Source organism: Protopterus annectens, chromosome 8.part0, assembly GCF_019279795.1.
Source record: "Protopterus annectens isolate FY-2018-M chromosome 8.part0, PAN1.0, whole genome shotgun sequence".
Lineage (NCBI taxonomy): Eukaryota > Metazoa > Chordata > Ceratodontiformes > Protopteridae > Protopterus > Protopterus annectens.
The window spans coordinates 349,312,448-349,329,789 of NC_056741.1; the positions used below are offsets into that span (position 1 = coordinate 349,312,448).

Sequence of the window (17,342 nt, forward strand, 5' to 3'; positions counted from 1 at the left end):
TGTAACGAGCCGAGATGGCAGAGGCATGGATTTTTATAGAAGAAAAAGATAGGTCCTTGTGAAGCATCTCAAGTTAAATATTAACCGCTAGGAGGTAGAATGAGGGATGAACGCAGCTCGTCCGAACAAAATCCAAAATGTACTGAAGCACTGAGACCAAAACTTCACATTAAGGCATCGACAATTTATTCAGTAAGATCCACTCACGACAACATAAAAGTTAAGCGCTTTCAACTGGAACACAAACCAGTCTTCTTCAGAACGAAAAAACAGTATTAGATGTGGAACATTTATACTGTAATGCCTGCGGTTGAAAATAACCGCGCCAAAAACCTTTTGAAAAATTTAAAGTGGCAGCACTATTTTCCAAATAGAAAATATAACAGCTGTTAGCGTAAACCACCATCTTGTACTTAAAACACTTGAAACACATAACACATAACAATAAATAATGCTATAATTGCTTCTATAATATTCAAAACTAATTAATATTGTGATGCTTAAAATATACTAAATATATGCTAGATCTAACCATTGAAAATCAAAAAAATAATGTTGTTATATCCCAATACATGCATAAAGATATATTGATGGACGTAAGGTGCAATATGAGCTATAATATTGTAAAAATAATCATATATAAATATAAATATTAAAAATAACCTAAAAAGCAAATATAGCATTATTTATTGTTATGTGTTATGTGTTGTATGTGTTTCAAGTGTTTTAAGTACAAGATGGTGGTTTACGCTAACAGCTGTTATATTTTCTATTTGGAAAATAGTGCTGCCACTTTAAATTTTTCAAAAGGTTTTTGGCTCGGTTATTTTCAACCGCAGGCATTACAGTATAAATGTTCCACATCTAATACTGTTTTTTCGTTCTGAAGAAGACTGGCTTGTGTTCCAGTTGAAAGCGCTTAACTTTTATGTTGTCGTGAGTGGATCTTACTGAATAAATTGTCGATGCCTTAATGTGAAGTTTTGGTCTCAGTGCTTCAGTACATTTTGGATTTTGTTCGGACGAGCTGCGTTCATCCCTCATTCTACCTCCTAGCGGTTTTTGTTTACTTCAAGTTAAATATTGCAAAATCTGAGGAATATTGGGCATTGCTGTGTTTATTCCTTGTGCTTGGTTCCAGGCACAGAATCTCTTCCATTTATCAGCATAAGATTTTCTAGTACTAGGCCTTCTAGCCTCCAAAATGACATCCATCACAGGTTTACTGAGAGATGTGATTGGTGAAATTAGTTGATTAGCCATGCTGCAAGATTCAGAGTTTGGAGCTCAGTGTGCAGAATTTGACAATTCTGCTGAGACAATAGAGGAGGTGTCTGAGGCAAGTACCATGGAGGAAGGTGTAATATATTTCTTAGAAGCGGGTACAAGTGTTGGCGAGGCCAGTCCGGAGCAATCAGAATCATTTTTGGTTTTGCTGAAGGATACAGTATCCACTTTCCAAGCTTTTTTGTGATGAATCCTTGTGCAAAATTTGTTCAACTGGTAGTTTTGGGGAGAGGCAAATAGATCTATGTCTGGGCTCTCCCATTTTCGTGTCAACATGCTGAAGATTTGTGGATCCAGTTTCCATTCGTGTGGGTCCATAAGATTTCTGCTTAGGTCGTCTGCCAGAGTATTTTACTTTCCTGGCAGGAATTGAGCTTGTAGATGTAGTTGGTAAGTCAAGGCTGTGTTCCACAAGGCCATGGCTAGTCTGCAAAGGGGTTAGGAGTGGGTACCCCCCTGCTTGTTTATCATAACTGTGGTGTTGTCAGTCTTTATCAGTAGTTGTCCTGAATGAAGGAAGTACTTGAAGGCTGTCAGAGCATTCTGTACAGCTAGCATTTCTTTCTGGTTGATATGTAGGTGCATTTGATTTGGGTTCCATTCACCCTGAATGCATCCTTCCTGCTAGATGGGCCCCCAAAGCATAGTCTGATGCATCTGTAGTCAGGGTTTGGGTGGCAGGGGGTAGAATGAATGACAGTCCCTTGTTTTGGTGACAGGTCTCTGCCAACCAAAGGAACTCCTGTTGCAGGCAAGGAATGAGAGGAATCATTGTTTCCAGGCTGTGACAATGTTGACTCCATAAGCTTTTTAGGTACCATTGAAGTTTCCTCATATGCAGTCTTGCATATGGAATTAGTAGAATGCAGGATGCCATGAATCCCATAGCCTGCAGAATTTGTCTTGCAGATAACTGGGTTTTTGTGGCCACTTGTCTGAAGTATGTTGTCAATTGAATTTGTTTGTCTGGCGTGAGTTAAGTCATCTGGGCAGTTGTATTCAAGCTTGTACCCAGGAATGTAATTGTTTGAGAGGGTACCAGTTGTGATTGCTTTTTGTTTATGGTGTACCCTAGGCATGTTAGAAGCCTTTTTACAAACACCAGATGTTGTAGAAGAGTGTCCTCGTCCTCTGCCCGAATTAGACAATCGTCCATTTAAGGATACATTTGAATGTTTCTTTGTATGCAAAATGCAATTACTGGTGCCAGGCACTTTGTGAAGACCCTGGGCACAATAGATAAGCCAAAGGGCAGTGCAGAGAACTGGCAATGCAAATAGCCTGCTTTGAAGCGGAGGTATCTTCTGCAAGATTCCCTGATTGGGATATGCAGGTAAGCTTCTTAAGTCTAGAGTTACCAACCAGGTAACGTTGCCTAACATCGGCAGTAGCTGCTGTAAAGTCAGCATCTTGAATTTTGGAATGTCCAGGAAAGTATTTAAAATGGATAAGTCCAGAATTGGACGCCATGATTTGTCTTTTTTGGATACTAGAAGTCTAAACCTCAAAATGCACTCTCTCGAGGCACTCCTAAAAATGGAGAACATCGATATCTGTGCAGTAACTGCAGTAACTGAGACCTGGTTCAAGGCAACAGAGAGCACCCATGCAATACCAGGCTACAACTCTTACCACACTTTTCGGCCACCAAACCAGGACCGAAACACTAAAGGTGGAGGAGTGTCAATATTCACCAAGGATATTCACACCACCAGGCTAGTTGGCCAACACAATGTGTCTGAAATTCTCCAAGTGCAACTAACACTAGGTAAGACTGCAATCCAAATTGTAGCTTGCTACAGATCCCCCTACCCCAAGATTCTCACTACACCTTTCTAAACATACTGGAAAATATTAAGATAGAACCAAACACCCTAATACTGGGTGATTTTAACTACCCTGCCATTAACTGGGAAAACTACTCATGTCCCAACACCTTTGCGCAACGGTTCTTGGAATTCATAAATTCCAGTGCCCTGGATCAACTAACCCATAGTCCCACCAGGGGCTCCAATATCCTAGACCTGGTCATTACCAACATGGGAAATCAATGCTCCATACCTATGGTCACCCCCTCGTTAGTCAGGTCTGACCAAAAGCTAATCACCCTTAACATCCACATCCCACCCCCACCCCCCAGTAAAGAAACCACCATAAAAAACTTCTCCAAAGCCAACTTCATGCTACTCAAGTCAGAAGTGACAAACTTCATAATACCCATGCAGACGGGAACTGAAAGTTCAACTGCTGAATCCTACACTAAGGCACTGTACAAGCACATCCACTCATGCATGAATCGTGCCATCCCAAATAGAACCAAAATGCTCTCATCCAAAAAGGAAGCCAATCTGGTGGTCCCCTGCCATAAACAAACTTTACAACAAAAGGAAGAAACTTTTGCAGAAAAGAGGAAAATCCCAGGATGCAAAAAACTCCCTTACTACCCTCAGTAAGAAATTGAGATGCCTCATAAAATCCTCCAAAGCTAGTTACGAAAATAAAATTGCCAAAGATTCCAAAGACAACCACAAAGCATTCTATAACTATGTCAAGAATCTAAATGGCAATGCTCAGATCTGCTCTGAGCTAAAACAGAATGGCATTAAATATACTGATCCAAAGGATATTGCCAATATCCTGGCAGATCGATTCAGTGCCAACTTCACCCCCCCACCCCCTAAATGGCCCATCTCAATACCGGAAGATTGCCAAATTCCAGTAATAACGGCCACACAGGTACAAAACGCACTCTCTAAAGCCAAGAATACAGCATCCATGGGACCAGATGACATCCCTGGCTGTGTACTACATGAACTACAATATGAACTGGCACCTCACCTAAGTGTCATGTTTAATCATAGCCTCACCTCAGGTTTCGTGCCCACTGAGTGGCGCAGAGCTACAGTTATCCCAATCCACAAGGGGGGATCCACCTTGGTTCCCGGAAACTACCGTCCCATCAGTCTGACAAGCCTTATCTGCAAGGCCATGGAGCGTATTATCATGGAACTTATAAACAAAGACATTGGCAACCTTCAAACACTGGACCCCACCCAGTTTGGGTTTGTGAAGGGCCGATCTTGTCTCCTGAACCTGATTGACTTCTTTGAATCAGTCTCCAGAGCCATGGACAAGGGTAAGGTGGTCCACACAGCCTATCTAGACCTTGCCAAGGCCTTTGATACCATCCCCCACTCTGGAATCATAGATAAACTTACTAAGTTGGGCATTAATCCCTATGTCACCCAATGGGTTGCTAAATGGCTTACTGACAGAACCCACACTGTAAAAGTAGCCGACTCCAAATCCAGCTCCAGACAAGTGGAGTACCTCAGGGTTCAGTCCTGGGGCCGCTCTTGTTTGGCATCTACTTCTCTGAAGTAGAGGTCAACACTAAAGGACTCTGGCTAACAAAGTCTGGAGATGACTGCAAACTGGGAGCCATTATTGAATCCCCAAATGATGTGGATACTCTACAAAAGGGCCTTACAGAAACAGATGCTTGGTGCCAGAGCCATGGGCTCAAGCTCAATGCCAAGAAATGTATTGTTATCCCCTTTGGGAAAAAACATGTATCCATGAATTACCATATAGGTGGCAGTACACTAAACACAGAAAGTGTGATAAGAGACTTAGGGACACAGGTGGACAGTGGTCTCACCTTCGATAACCACATCGCCACAACAGTCAGGAAATCCTTCTATGTGGCACACCTCATCACGAAGGGCTTTTCATCCAGAAAAAAGGAGGTCATTGTCCCACTGTACTCATCCCTCATTAGACCCATTATAGAATACAACGCCCCATTTGGTATGTACCTCTTAAGACATCTGCAACAATTGGAAAGGCCTCAGAAATACCTCACTAAAAGAATTACAGGCCTAAAGCAGATGCCCTACACTGACCGCCTTAAAAAACTCCAGCTATACTCTGTTGCATATCGTCTACTCAGAGGCGATCTCTGCTTAACATACAAGGCCATGTCAAACCCAGAGCTGTTGGACATGCTACACTTAAAGAAATCCCACTCCCTCAGAGCTACATGCTCCAGGGATCTAAACCTTGTCATCACAATAAACAAAACATGCTGGAGGGATTGGTTCCTGACCCAGAGACTCCCCAGACTCTGGAATAGATTGCCCATACATGTCAAGCAGAGTGCCTCTTTGGACCTCTTCAAGAGGAACCTTGACGATTGGATGGGAGAAAGGAAATTCACCCCAGGGATCACGTCAGTCGCCCTGCTAGACAGGGGTCCAGGAAAGTAAATAATGTGGGAAGAAATAGCCAGGGAATTGCTATGGCTAGGCTTGCATAGGCCCTAGGGCTGATAGCCTAGTACCAACCTATGAACCAAGAAAAGTCTTGAAAAAAACTTGTCCTTTTTCCTTTTCTGGTACTGGTTGAATAGCCCCCATATCCATGAGGCACAAGACTCGTTTCTGGGCCTCTGCCCACTGATTTGGGGGCAGGTCAGGCCATCCGTTTGGAATTGGCAACGTGTGGAAATGAAATCTGTACCCCTAGGATACTATGTTTAAGACCCACTTGTCCTGGGTAATTACATGCCAATTTTGAGCATGAAGTGCTAGTTTTCCTCCCAAAGGGGCTGCCAAAAGATAAGTGCTTGGAAATGGCAGAGGAAAGTCATTGAGACTTTTACCGTAGGGTGGTGCTTTGCTACTTCCTGATTTGGAAGTGGAGGCACCCCATTGTTTTGTCCTGTAAGATCCTTGTGACTGAAACCTGGAGCCTTTGGAGTGCCTGGGTTTGACCCGAGTGGCTCTGATGGGTACTGGAAAGGACCAATTCTTAGTAGGCCAGTGCCTACTGAACCTTGGTAGCTGCACTTGCAAGAAATCTTTTACAGTTTGCATAGATTTAGCTTTGTCTTCCATCTTTTTTAAAATTTCTTCTGCCTTATTACCAAACAGACTGTCCTGCTGTAAAGGAGCATCCAACAATTTAGCTTTAATATGATCAGGCAGATTTTGCTCCTTGAGCCAAGCATGCCTTCTTATCACAGATCCAGTTACGGCGGCCCTGCAAGAGGCCTCCAAGGAATCACAACCACATTGCAAAGTATGCTTTCCTACTTGTTCAGCTGAATGCAATAAATCCTGTAACTCTATTTTCCACATAATCAGAAATCAACATAATTTTCTGTTTCAGTAAGCCCATGACATGCTGTTGATATTTGAGCATATGAAATTGACAGTTTAAAGCCCTGATTGCCAGGGTTGCAGACATATAAACTTTCTTACCCCATCTATCCAGCGCCCTGGAGTCTCTATCAGAAGGGGTAGGATTTTTAGCTGTAAAAGCCTTAACATCCTTGGGACACTGAGAAATAGTTTCAGGGTCAGCAGTAGGATTTTTGAAAATAAACTTGTGGGAGTCAGGAACCCTGTAATATCTGTCTGGCTTACTAGGAGCCGGAGGCAGGGAATCAGAAGCCATGCTGGATTCTGAGAAAACATCATCAACAATGTCTAAAACAGGAGGTATAGCCAAAGGCCTACGTTGAGGAAGAAGAAGAAAATCCCTAAGCCTCTTTTTGGATTCTGAAAAGTCTTGACTCTCCCAATGAAAATGTTCCCTTAAGGTATGCAAAGTCTCTCCAAAAGAAAAATCCTCAGGAGGAGAAGCAGAAGGGATGGATTCTTCTGCATCAGAGTCCTCATAAGGTGGGACAGAAAATTCCTGATCAGAAGAGGAATCAGAAGAAATGGAAACCTGATCTGAAGATTCATAATCAGTGCCTTGCCTAGGCCTCTTAGCAGGAGGTTGTTGGGAACCCCTGATCAAGGTAATTAAATCCTCAGCCATTTTGATAATTTGTTTTTTAGGCACAGGGGCCTGAGCACGTGGCTCATGCGTCAGTTTTTTTTAGACATAGTAGTTGGTTTTTGGCCTGGTTTTTGATGATGGCGTTGATTTAATATACAAATCTTTAGGCTTGAAAACACCCTCAGAAGCCGGTGCCTGCTCAGCGGCTCCGGACCCATCCAAGGGACAGACATCCGCGTGGTCAATACTTGAAGAATCTGGTGGCATACCAGACTCCAAATGGGTCTCAGTAGAGGCCTGCGACTCAAAAGTAGCGGGCATCGGGGGCTGCGAAAGCACCTTACTGAGTACCGGCGAACCGGCGACTGGCTTAGGAGAAGCTTCATCGTCGGTTTTGGACCTCGACGGTCTGTCTCTGTCTTTTTCTTTGCGTTTTTTGTGAATTCCGGTAGTCGGATTGCTAAACAACAACATTTCAGGATAGTTAAATCTTGAACCAATGTATTTAGAAGCAAAAATATACAGACGTTTAATAGTGCGTTGGTTAAATTTAACACAAACCAACAGCAAGGCATGTTGTGGTCAGGGCCTAGGCAAGGAATACAGTACAAATGAAAATCCTTATGAGGTATTTGCTTCCCACAAGTAATGCAATTATTAACTTTTGCTGACATCGGTAAGGAGCAAGAAAAAGTTTCCCCAACAGGGTACTTAGCTTTAGTTTGAAGACTTCGGTTCTGAAAACGAAAATTTCAGGAGTCAGCCAACTGGCACTTGCCGACTGCTTCTGCTTCGGGCACTGTGCGGCAAGAAAGACGGATTAAAATGGCGTTGGCTGCATGTTTTATACCCCTGACGACCTGACGTCATGGAAGAGGAGACAGCAACCAACGCAGGACCCAAGACTTTGTTATTCAGGCCTACTTGAGGGCAACCTGCCAGCAGATTACCCAAATGTAATGACTGTAACAGTGAAACATGAAGAACATCTGCAGAAACCTACAAATCTGTACAGCTAAATAAATATCATCACCCCTACAGGAAAAAAAAAATACTAATTTAAAAGCCACGAGGAAGTCTGCATTCTGAAGCCAAAGTAGATGATTAAGCAACCAAGCTAGCAGCTTTTTTTGTCCATGGGGAAAATGAAAGCAAAAGAGAGAACTGCAGTGTAAAAAATAAATATGCCAAAATAAAAGTTTCCAGGAGGAAAATTAGCCAGAAATGTGACAACTCCTGTCACATGAAAACAGGGACTCTGAAAACTGTCGCAGAATGAGAATGAGAGAGAGAGAGAGAGAGAGAGAGAGAGAGACGACTTTAAAAAGCTGTTATCTCCAAATCAGGCTACAGACAAACTGTCCCAAAAAGAAAAACACCAGTATATAAATAGTCCTGTTAAAAGTTCCATATATGAAGACTTCGCTAAAGGGAATCAGGTAGATAGATACATGATCTGTTTTACAGTTAAAAATGAAATCTGAAAACTCAAAGTTTCATTTATTACAATGTCTATAAAGGAAAAAATGATACATAAAAAGGACCATGCATTGCTTAGTATACAGTTGAGGCCAATTTCAAATAACCAATGTAATTTAATGCACTCTAACATACATGGATATGGCTTTCCATCATACCTCTATAAACTGTCCAAATTTTTGCCTCATGTTTTTGGCCTATTCCTCATCAATTTGCAGTTTTCTGGCAAATCACTGGGATGATTGCAGGACTAAAGTCAATAAATAATGACATACATTTGAGTATCAGACTTCAAATCATTCAGAAAATGTATGTTAACACAAACCCTGTTACTTTAGCAACTTTACAAGTTTTTAAGATCAATATTTAAAACCTGCCCCTATTTCTGGGCCTTTATCCCCCCATTTTGTCAGGCTTTGTCCAAATTTCTTGCACTAAGCGGTTGACAGGCATGCTTTCCATGTCTCAAGAGGTCTCCACACCACACACCACCAAACTCACAGCATTAAATAAGCAGCAAATCTTTCACCATTAAGATGTCAAGGAACTGTCACTATCTTGCTAGTACAGCAGTCACAGGCAAACAGCAGACCAAACAACTCCAAGATGGCTCCAACATGACAGTGAGAATCTGAAGGGGTGATGACATTTATTTAACTCTGGTGGCTGGGACAGTCCAACAATGGAATATTGAAAGGAGAAATAAATTATAGATTAAGACTTTTAAAAGAGAATGGGTCCACTGTTGTTTAAAACAATATAGATCTCTGGGAATTAGCCCTTACCAAACCACTACAACAACAAGTTTCCCTCACTCCACAAGGGCTCATACCTTTGGCATGTTCGTTTCCTGGACTGGTATCCTCAGCCTAAGCATCCTCTCCAAGTGTTCCTGCTTGGTTTCTCTTAGGGCAGTACAGAAGACATCAAAAGCATAAGGACCTCGTTTAGGAAGCAGGTTCAACAGCTCCACATTCTGGTTAAAATTCCCTGATTTACACTATCAGTGGGAGAAACAGTAAGAAAACAATTAAGGTCTGTTAACTAAAGAAGTGTGAAGTAAATATTTAAATTATACCACAACTACTTAGTAAACGTCTTCTCCATAGACATTTTACTTCTTTGGAATTGCATTAGCTCAGGTCTCAGTCTCAGTAAAGTCTCTGAAAAATGGCTTCCAAACTGCTATAAGTAATGTTGGCATCTTTTTTTTTTCAACACAATTAAATTTTTGAATGAGAATCTTTTGCAGAGAAAATGACATTTTTAGTTGCTGCATTATACCTGTTTCTGCCTGGAAAACCTGGCAAGTAGTACATAATTCAGTCGTCATTTCCTCAAGAGCAATCACAGTAAAATATGGTAGAATACCACAGACACTCGCGTATGTATGCAAAGGGCCACAAGATGGCTACATAGGTAGCACACTCAAAAGTGGGAAGCAATGAGAAGAAATGAAAGACTGTTGAGGTCGGTGATAAAGTAAACAAATGCAACTAGGAATTAGCTTGAAAAATGAACCACACGTCTGATACAGACAATAATTACTAAAACAGAAGCTGCATAAAATGCTCACCCTAAACACACGTGAACACTACCCATGCCCAATGATTTTTCAAGTGAGCCCTTTGCAGAGATGCTTGCTTCAGGAGCTCTCTTTGTTGTTAGTTCAATTTCAGACCCTGAACTTCCCTCCAAATGTCACCTGTGCCCACACAGGTTACCATGAGCACTCTTTTCATAGGAATATGGAGGCATGCCCAGTCCCACACTTCCCACTTCAACATCTTTATTAAAATCACATTTTAAACTGCAATGAGTTCACATAAATGAACAGAAAAAAACAGCTTCCATTATTAGTGTCATGCTGTTTGTTTTTTCTACAATGTTCATTTACTCCAACATTACACACCTTGTTCGGTTCTTGACTTTCCTAAATCTTAATCCCTCTTTCCAACATTATTCCGCATGTACGTCCCCCCCAAATAAAATTACTTTAATGAAATTTGCACCTTCTCCTTTTCTAAAAGACCCAACCTTCAGTTTTCATCGCCTTACAATATCCAATATAACCATTACAATTTATGTTAACAGTTTGATCTCCTAATGACTGCTTTTTTGACCACCAATAGCATTAAACATAGCAAAAGATTTACTCTGTGGTCTAGGCAACTCGGATCATATATCCAAGCTCAAAAAAAAAAAACACTTCCTTAGTTAATACCATTTGTTTCCCCAACATTTCATTGAAAGTACTTTGTAGGGAATTTTTAAAATCTGTCACCTTGTTATTATCTCAAAGCACGTGTTCTCAATCATCTCTCCCTTTCCCTTCACATCTCCAACACCTACTATCTATCCCAAGAAACATCCGTTGGTCTACTTGGGGCATAAAAATACCTATGCAAAAACTTCCATGTACAAATTCGACACCTTTCTCGTGAACTTGGGAACCCTACAGGTTTCTTCTCATTTCTCCTCTACAATTTACCTATTTTCTTTTCTACCCTACTCTGATCGATTCTTACAGCTTTAGTTTTATACAACCTACTAATTATCCTCCTCCCGTTTTTAACTGTATCCTCTTTTATACACTGAACTAAACTTTACAACAGCTGCTCTCACTTAGCACTCCAGTGTCCTCTTCTCTTAGTGTTATCAATCTCAGACAGGGAAATGGACCTGTAACCTGCAGTCCAAGCTCCTGCATAGCCCAATCGCACTTTATTACCTTTGTCTCTTAAATTATTTGCTCTCAATATCTTGGTTCTTTTGCTAATCTTCTCCAGTAAATTTTAGCCCCTTCTTCCTATGTTCTATACCCCTTCTTCTAGATATCTCTATTGGTAAAATCTCCTTTTTCCATTACTGCTCCGTCTTAGGTTTTTAGAATAGTTTCTGCTTCTTCACAAATACAATATTCTGTCTGGTTGTTACTATTATCCTTAAGGACTTGCATCCAAAATCCTAGTCTCCCCCCACCTTTCATCTTACTATCCATTTCCATAATTAAGAGCTTCCATTTTTTTAATTCTTGTATTACCTTCTGTTTAGTCTCTTCCCACATATCCTAAACTGTAAATACAGAATCCTTTTTAAATCCATACACCTAAATACTTCCATTTTATCATGCTCCCATGATTATGGGTACTGCAGAACCATGACTGGATTCACAGCTTGCTGCAGTACCTATTTCTTCTCCATATATTCTATACCCTAGAAAGAACCAAAATGGTCTCAAAATGTCGCAGTATACCAAAATGTCCTTTTCTTGATTTATCAAGTACAAAAATATCAAAATAATAATATCTGCAATTAAGGGTAACTTTTCCGGACTACCACACCAGTTATACTCTTGAATTTGTCTGTGAAGCTCTTATTTTCTTTGCTAACAATTCTACATATAGAGAAAAAAAAGAGAAGAGGACATCCCTGTCTAGTTCCGCTGTTAAAATGCAGCTTGTCAGAAATGAGCCCTTCTGCCTTAATTCTTACCACTGACCTTCATATACCCTGCTTATTGGCCTTAATTCTCTATCAAAGAACACAAATGTTACCACTGCTCTGCTCCTAACATCCCAGTTGATGCCATTAATTGCATTCTCTGCAAAAGACTTGCCAACAAGTGACAATTTCTTACATTCTACTTTCCTCTAGATTCTTTTTCTGTTCTTTGCTATCAAATGTTTGCCTCCCCTATATAAAAACTACACTGATCCATATCTCTCGGTTTTGGTAACATCTTTTCCATTCTCTTAGATAAAATAGAAATAAATGCTTTGAAAACATCAGTTTGGATCAGAAGGGTCTAGTACTTCCCCTGCTTAAATAACGCCTTCCAGATCTTTGGTCATTCTCTTCCCTCCTAATTTCCCAACTGCCACAGGAATTAACAGTCTGCTCCTGAAGACTCTACAGATTCAAACACTGAAATTACCCGAAAGGAAGAAGGAATGCAGGAAATGAACCACAGAGCCAGATTCAATAAAGCCTACATTAAGTGCACACTAAGTGTACACTGTTCTGAGTGAACAAAACACAGACATAACACACACCTTCTTCCTCCTAATTTTAGTTTTCCAACTGATATTCTTGCAGCTTTAAATATTGACAAGGATTCATCAGATTACCATAAAGTGTAGACTACAAGTACACAATCTTTCTGAGTGACTAGAAAGCACAAAAAATGGGACAAGAATTTTATTGAATACACATAGTGTACACAGTGTAGGGTTTATTGAATCCAGCCCACACCACAGTCTTTATGTTGTATAAACACTACAAAGTACAGTTTTGTACCTACCATAAATGTAGATGTCCGATAGGTATGCATCTGCAGTCATCACATACGGGTTGTCCTGCCTCAGGCAGCCCTTCGGTCGGCCGGATTCCAAAGTCTGGGTCTGGCCTCGGCTGATGTCGCACTTTCCCCGATGTCAGAGCGTCTGGGGTATAAAAGCATCAGCCGCCGCCATTTTCCTCCGTTTTTCTTGCCCCAGATGCCAGGTGCCCTCTAAGGAAGGCTAAAATTTGGAGATATGCATTGTAAAAACAAATCCAAACATGCACAGTACTATAAAAACAAATACACCATAATAGATCCCCCCAGCTAGCTATAAGAGGGGTAAGTACCCAAGAAGTATACCTCAGAGGGGAAGGAGGGAGGGTAAACCTGACTGCAGATGCATACCTATCGGACATCTACATTTATGGTAGGTACAAAACTGTACTATGTCCTTCAAGGATGCATCTGCAGTCATCACATATGGGTAGAATACCATAGCCAATCTGGGGTGGAGGTACTAAGTAAAGGATGGTGTAGCTAAGATACCCTGCAGGACTGCCGTAGCAAAGCCTGCTCTGGATCTGGAGTATAAAGGTAAATTGTAATGCTTGGCAAATGTATGCACGGAGCTCCATGTAGCAGCTTCTAAAATGTCCTTGGTAGCCACCCCTCTTAGGAAGGCTGTGGTGGTGGCTGTGGCTCTCGTGGAATGAGGTCTAATGTTAGCTGGCACAGTTTTTCCATGAAAGGAGTAACAAAAACTAATGCAATTTCCTATCCATTTTGAAATAGTCTGTTTGGAAATTGCTTTTCCTTGTGCCCCAGCAGCATATGCTACGAACAGCTGGTCAGTCTTTCTGTAACTTTTAGTTCTGTCCAAGTAGTAACGAAACTGTCTGTGTATGTCCAAGGTGTGCAGAAGTTTTTCCCTTTTATTTTGTGGTTGTGGGAAGAATGTAGGCAAGTGAATCGCTTGGTTCAAAGATACCCTGGATACCACCTTTGGCATAAATGTAGGATTGGTTCTCAATGAAACTCTGTCCTGATGAAAGATAAGAAATGGCTGTACTGCCATTACAGCTTGTAACTCAGATACTCTTCTTGCTGAGGTTATGGCCAGAAGGAAGGCAGTTTTCCAAGACAGAAACTGCAGATCTGCAGATGCTGCTGGTTCAATGGGAGGAAGTGTTAGTTTTTCCAACACGAAGTTAAGGTCCCAAGTAGGTAGAGGTGGTTTCCTTGGAGGATTGATGTTCTTGATTCCTCTCAGAAACTCTCAGGAGAGGATGAGAGAAGACAGGTGGATTAACATTGTATTCTGCTGAAATTGCTGAGGCATGTATCTTAATGGAAGAGTAAGACAGGCCGTTGTGGAACAATTCTGCCAAGTATTCCAGTATATGTGCCATGTTCATCACTGTCGCATCTAGGCCCTTTGTTGTGTTCCAAGTGTGAAATCTTTTCCATTTTGCTGAATATGCCATCCTTGTGGAAGGCCGGCGAGCTTCCATAATAATATCCTTCACTCTCTGGGATAGCTTATCCTGAGGAGGAGTCATGGTATTTTCCAGGCAGTTAGCTGCAAGGTTTTCAGGTTGGAATGCAGAGTCTTGAAATTGTGCTGTGTCAGTAGAAGTGGCCATAGGGGGAGAGGCCACGGTTTCGTCTGTGACATGCTCTTTAACAGTGGGTACCAGTGCCATCTTGGCCAGTTTGGAGCGATCAGAATCACTCTGGGCTGCTCTGTCCTGATCTTCAGTAAGACCTTGGTCATTAATGGTAGAGGTGGAAAAGCATACACTGTTAGAGCTTTCCAGCTGAAAGAGAGAGCGTCCACTTTCCATGCTTGTGGGTGGTATGTCCTTGAGCAGAATTTCTTCAGTTGATGATTGTGGGGGGAGGCGAACAGATCTATTTCCGGCCTTCCCCATGATTGCGTTATGAGTAAGAAGATGTCTGGGTGCAGCATCCATTCGTGTGCATCCATGGTATTTCTGCTTAAGCTGTCCGCCAGTATATTGTCTTTCCCTGGCACGAACTGGGACTGCAGCTGTATAATGAGTTTCAAGGAAAGTTCCCATAGATTCATTGCCAGTCTGCAAAGAGGGTAGGAATGGGTGCCCCCTTGCTTGTTTATGTACCACATAACTGTGGTGTTGTCTGTCCTTATGAGTAGGTGGCCTTGATGAAGAAAAAGTTTGAAGGCCTCGATTGCGTGTATCACTGCCAGCATTTCCTTTTGGTTTATGTGCATGCGCAGCTCTCTTTGTGACCATAGCCCTTGGATACATCTGCCCTCCATGTGTGCTCCCCAACCTTGGTCTGAAGCGTCCGTAGTGATGGTTTGGTTGGCTCTTGGCTTGCTGAAGGGCAACCCACTGTTTGACTGGCAGGCTCGAGCCCACCACAGAAATTCCTTTTGAAGGCATGGAATGAGTGGGATCAACGTTTCTAAGATGTGACTGTGCTGAGTCCATAAACTCCTTAGGTACCATTGTAATTTTCTCATATACAGCCTTGCTTGTGGAATCAGAAGAATGCAAGATGTCATGTAACCCAGGGCCTGCAGGATTTTCCTTGCAGTCAGCTGAGTTTGTCTTGTCAGATCCTTGAAGTAATCCGGTAGTTGTTTTTGTTTTTCTTCTGTGAGAAAGGCCATTTGGGTGGTTGTGTCTAGATCCGCACCCAGAAAAGTTATTCTTTGGGATGGAACAAGTCTTGATTTGTGGATGTTGACTGTATATCCCAAGGCCTGCAGTAGGTGGATGGCATAATCCAAGTCCTTTAACAAAGTTTGCTTGCTGTCCGCTTGTATAAGGCAGTCGTCCAGATATGGGTAAATTTGAATCCCCTGAAGTCTGCAGTGTGCAACTACCGATGCCAGGCATTTCGTGAATACTCTGGGCGCAGTAGATAAGCCAAAGGGCAATGCTGAGAATTGATAATGCTCTGACCCTGCAAGAAATCTGAGGTGTCTTCTGCAACTTTGTCTGATAGGGACATGCAGGTATGCCTCCTTGAAGTCTAGAGTCACCAGCCAAGACCCCTTGCCCAGCATGGGAAGGAGTTGCTGTAGAGTCAGCATTTTGAATTTTGGCACAATGAGGTAAGTATTCAGTGCGGACAAGTTGAGAATAGGCCTCCATTGATTTTCTTTTCTTGGAACAAGGAATAATCTGGAGTAAAATCCTTGGCCTTGTTCTGAAACAGGTACCTTTTCTATAGCTTTCATTTGTATTAAGTTGGAAATCTGTTTCAAAGCCTCTGCCCTCTGATTTGGTGGCAGGTCTGGCATGCCTTTTCTTTTTGGCAATGTGTGGAAATGGAACCTGTATCCTTTGTCTATTATTTGCAGTGTCCATGTGTCCCTTGTAATGCTGTGCCAATTTTTTGAAAATAAAGAAAGCTTTCCGTCCAAAGGTGCTTCTAATTAAGCCCTGGTCGGCGGAGTCAAAACAAAGTCATTGAGTCTGTCCTGGTGTAGCAGTTGTAGTTCCTGCACTACCTCTCTGGTTGGGAGGCTGCCATTGACGGCCTCTGTAGGAGCCCCTAGCTTGCCCTCTACCTCTGGCACGCCTATTCCTGCCTCTGTGAGATCTGTCTGAGTCCGGAAAGGACCAATTCTTAGTAGGCCAATTTCTGCTGAATCTCGGTGGTTGGACTTGCAGAAAGTCTTTGACTGTTTGCACAGATTTTGCCTTTTCTTCAAATTTCTTTAAGACCTCTTGAGCCGTGGAACCAAATAATTTTTGCTTTTCCATAGGAGCATCCAAAAGCTTAGCTTTAACATGGTCTGGCAGAGATTGTTCCTTCAGCCAGGCATGCCTACGTATGACTGCACCTGTCATAGCTGACCTACATGAAGCTTCCAATGCATCATAACCACACTGCAAGAAATGGTTACTAACCTGCTGGGAGTTATGTACCAGATCCTGAAGGGATTTGCGATCAAGGGGTTCAGAAGAAGACAGTTTCTTATGCAATTCATCTAACAAATACTCTTCGTACTGTATCATATGAAATTGACAATTTAATGCCCTCATGGAAAGAGTTGCAGAAGTATACACTTTCTTACCCCATCTCTCTAAAGCTCTGGACTCCCTTTCAGAGGGTAGAGGATTTCTAGCAGTGGCAGCTGCAACCCCTTTTGGGCCCTGGGAAATAGTTTCTGGATCAGCGGAGTGGGCCTTGTACAGGTGTAGATGTGAATCCGGGACCCTGTAATACCTATCAGGTTTGGCAGGAGCCGGAGGGAGAGAGACAGGGGCTGTACTAGCATCAGAGTACACATCATCAATGACATTCAAAACAGGAGGTATAGCTAAAGGCCTATGCTGAGGTAAATGTAAAAAGGTCCTTAATCTCTTTCTAGAATCAGAGAATTCCTGACCCTGCCATTGAAAATGTTCTCTCATAGAGTGTAATGTCTCTCCAAAGGAAAACTCTTCAGGAGGGGAGGCCGAGGGAATAGATTCTTCAGCATCAGAATCCTCGTAGGCCA

The 17,342-nt window shown here is 42.1% G+C and overlaps 1 protein-coding gene across 2 annotated transcripts in view; it reads right to left on the reverse strand.

The window, feature by feature from the left end:
* The window catches only part of CASP2 (caspase 2), a 672,789-nt gene that overhangs the window by 415,935 nt on the left and 239,512 nt on the right, over positions 1 to 17,342 (reverse strand). For both annotated transcript variants that reach the window (XM_044079856.1, XM_044079857.1), the window contains one exon: positions 9,389 to 9,556. In XM_044079856.1, the coding sequence (XP_043935791.1) occupies positions 9,389 to 9,556 (168 nt within the window). The remainder of the gene's footprint in view (positions 1 to 9,388; positions 9,557 to 17,342) is intronic.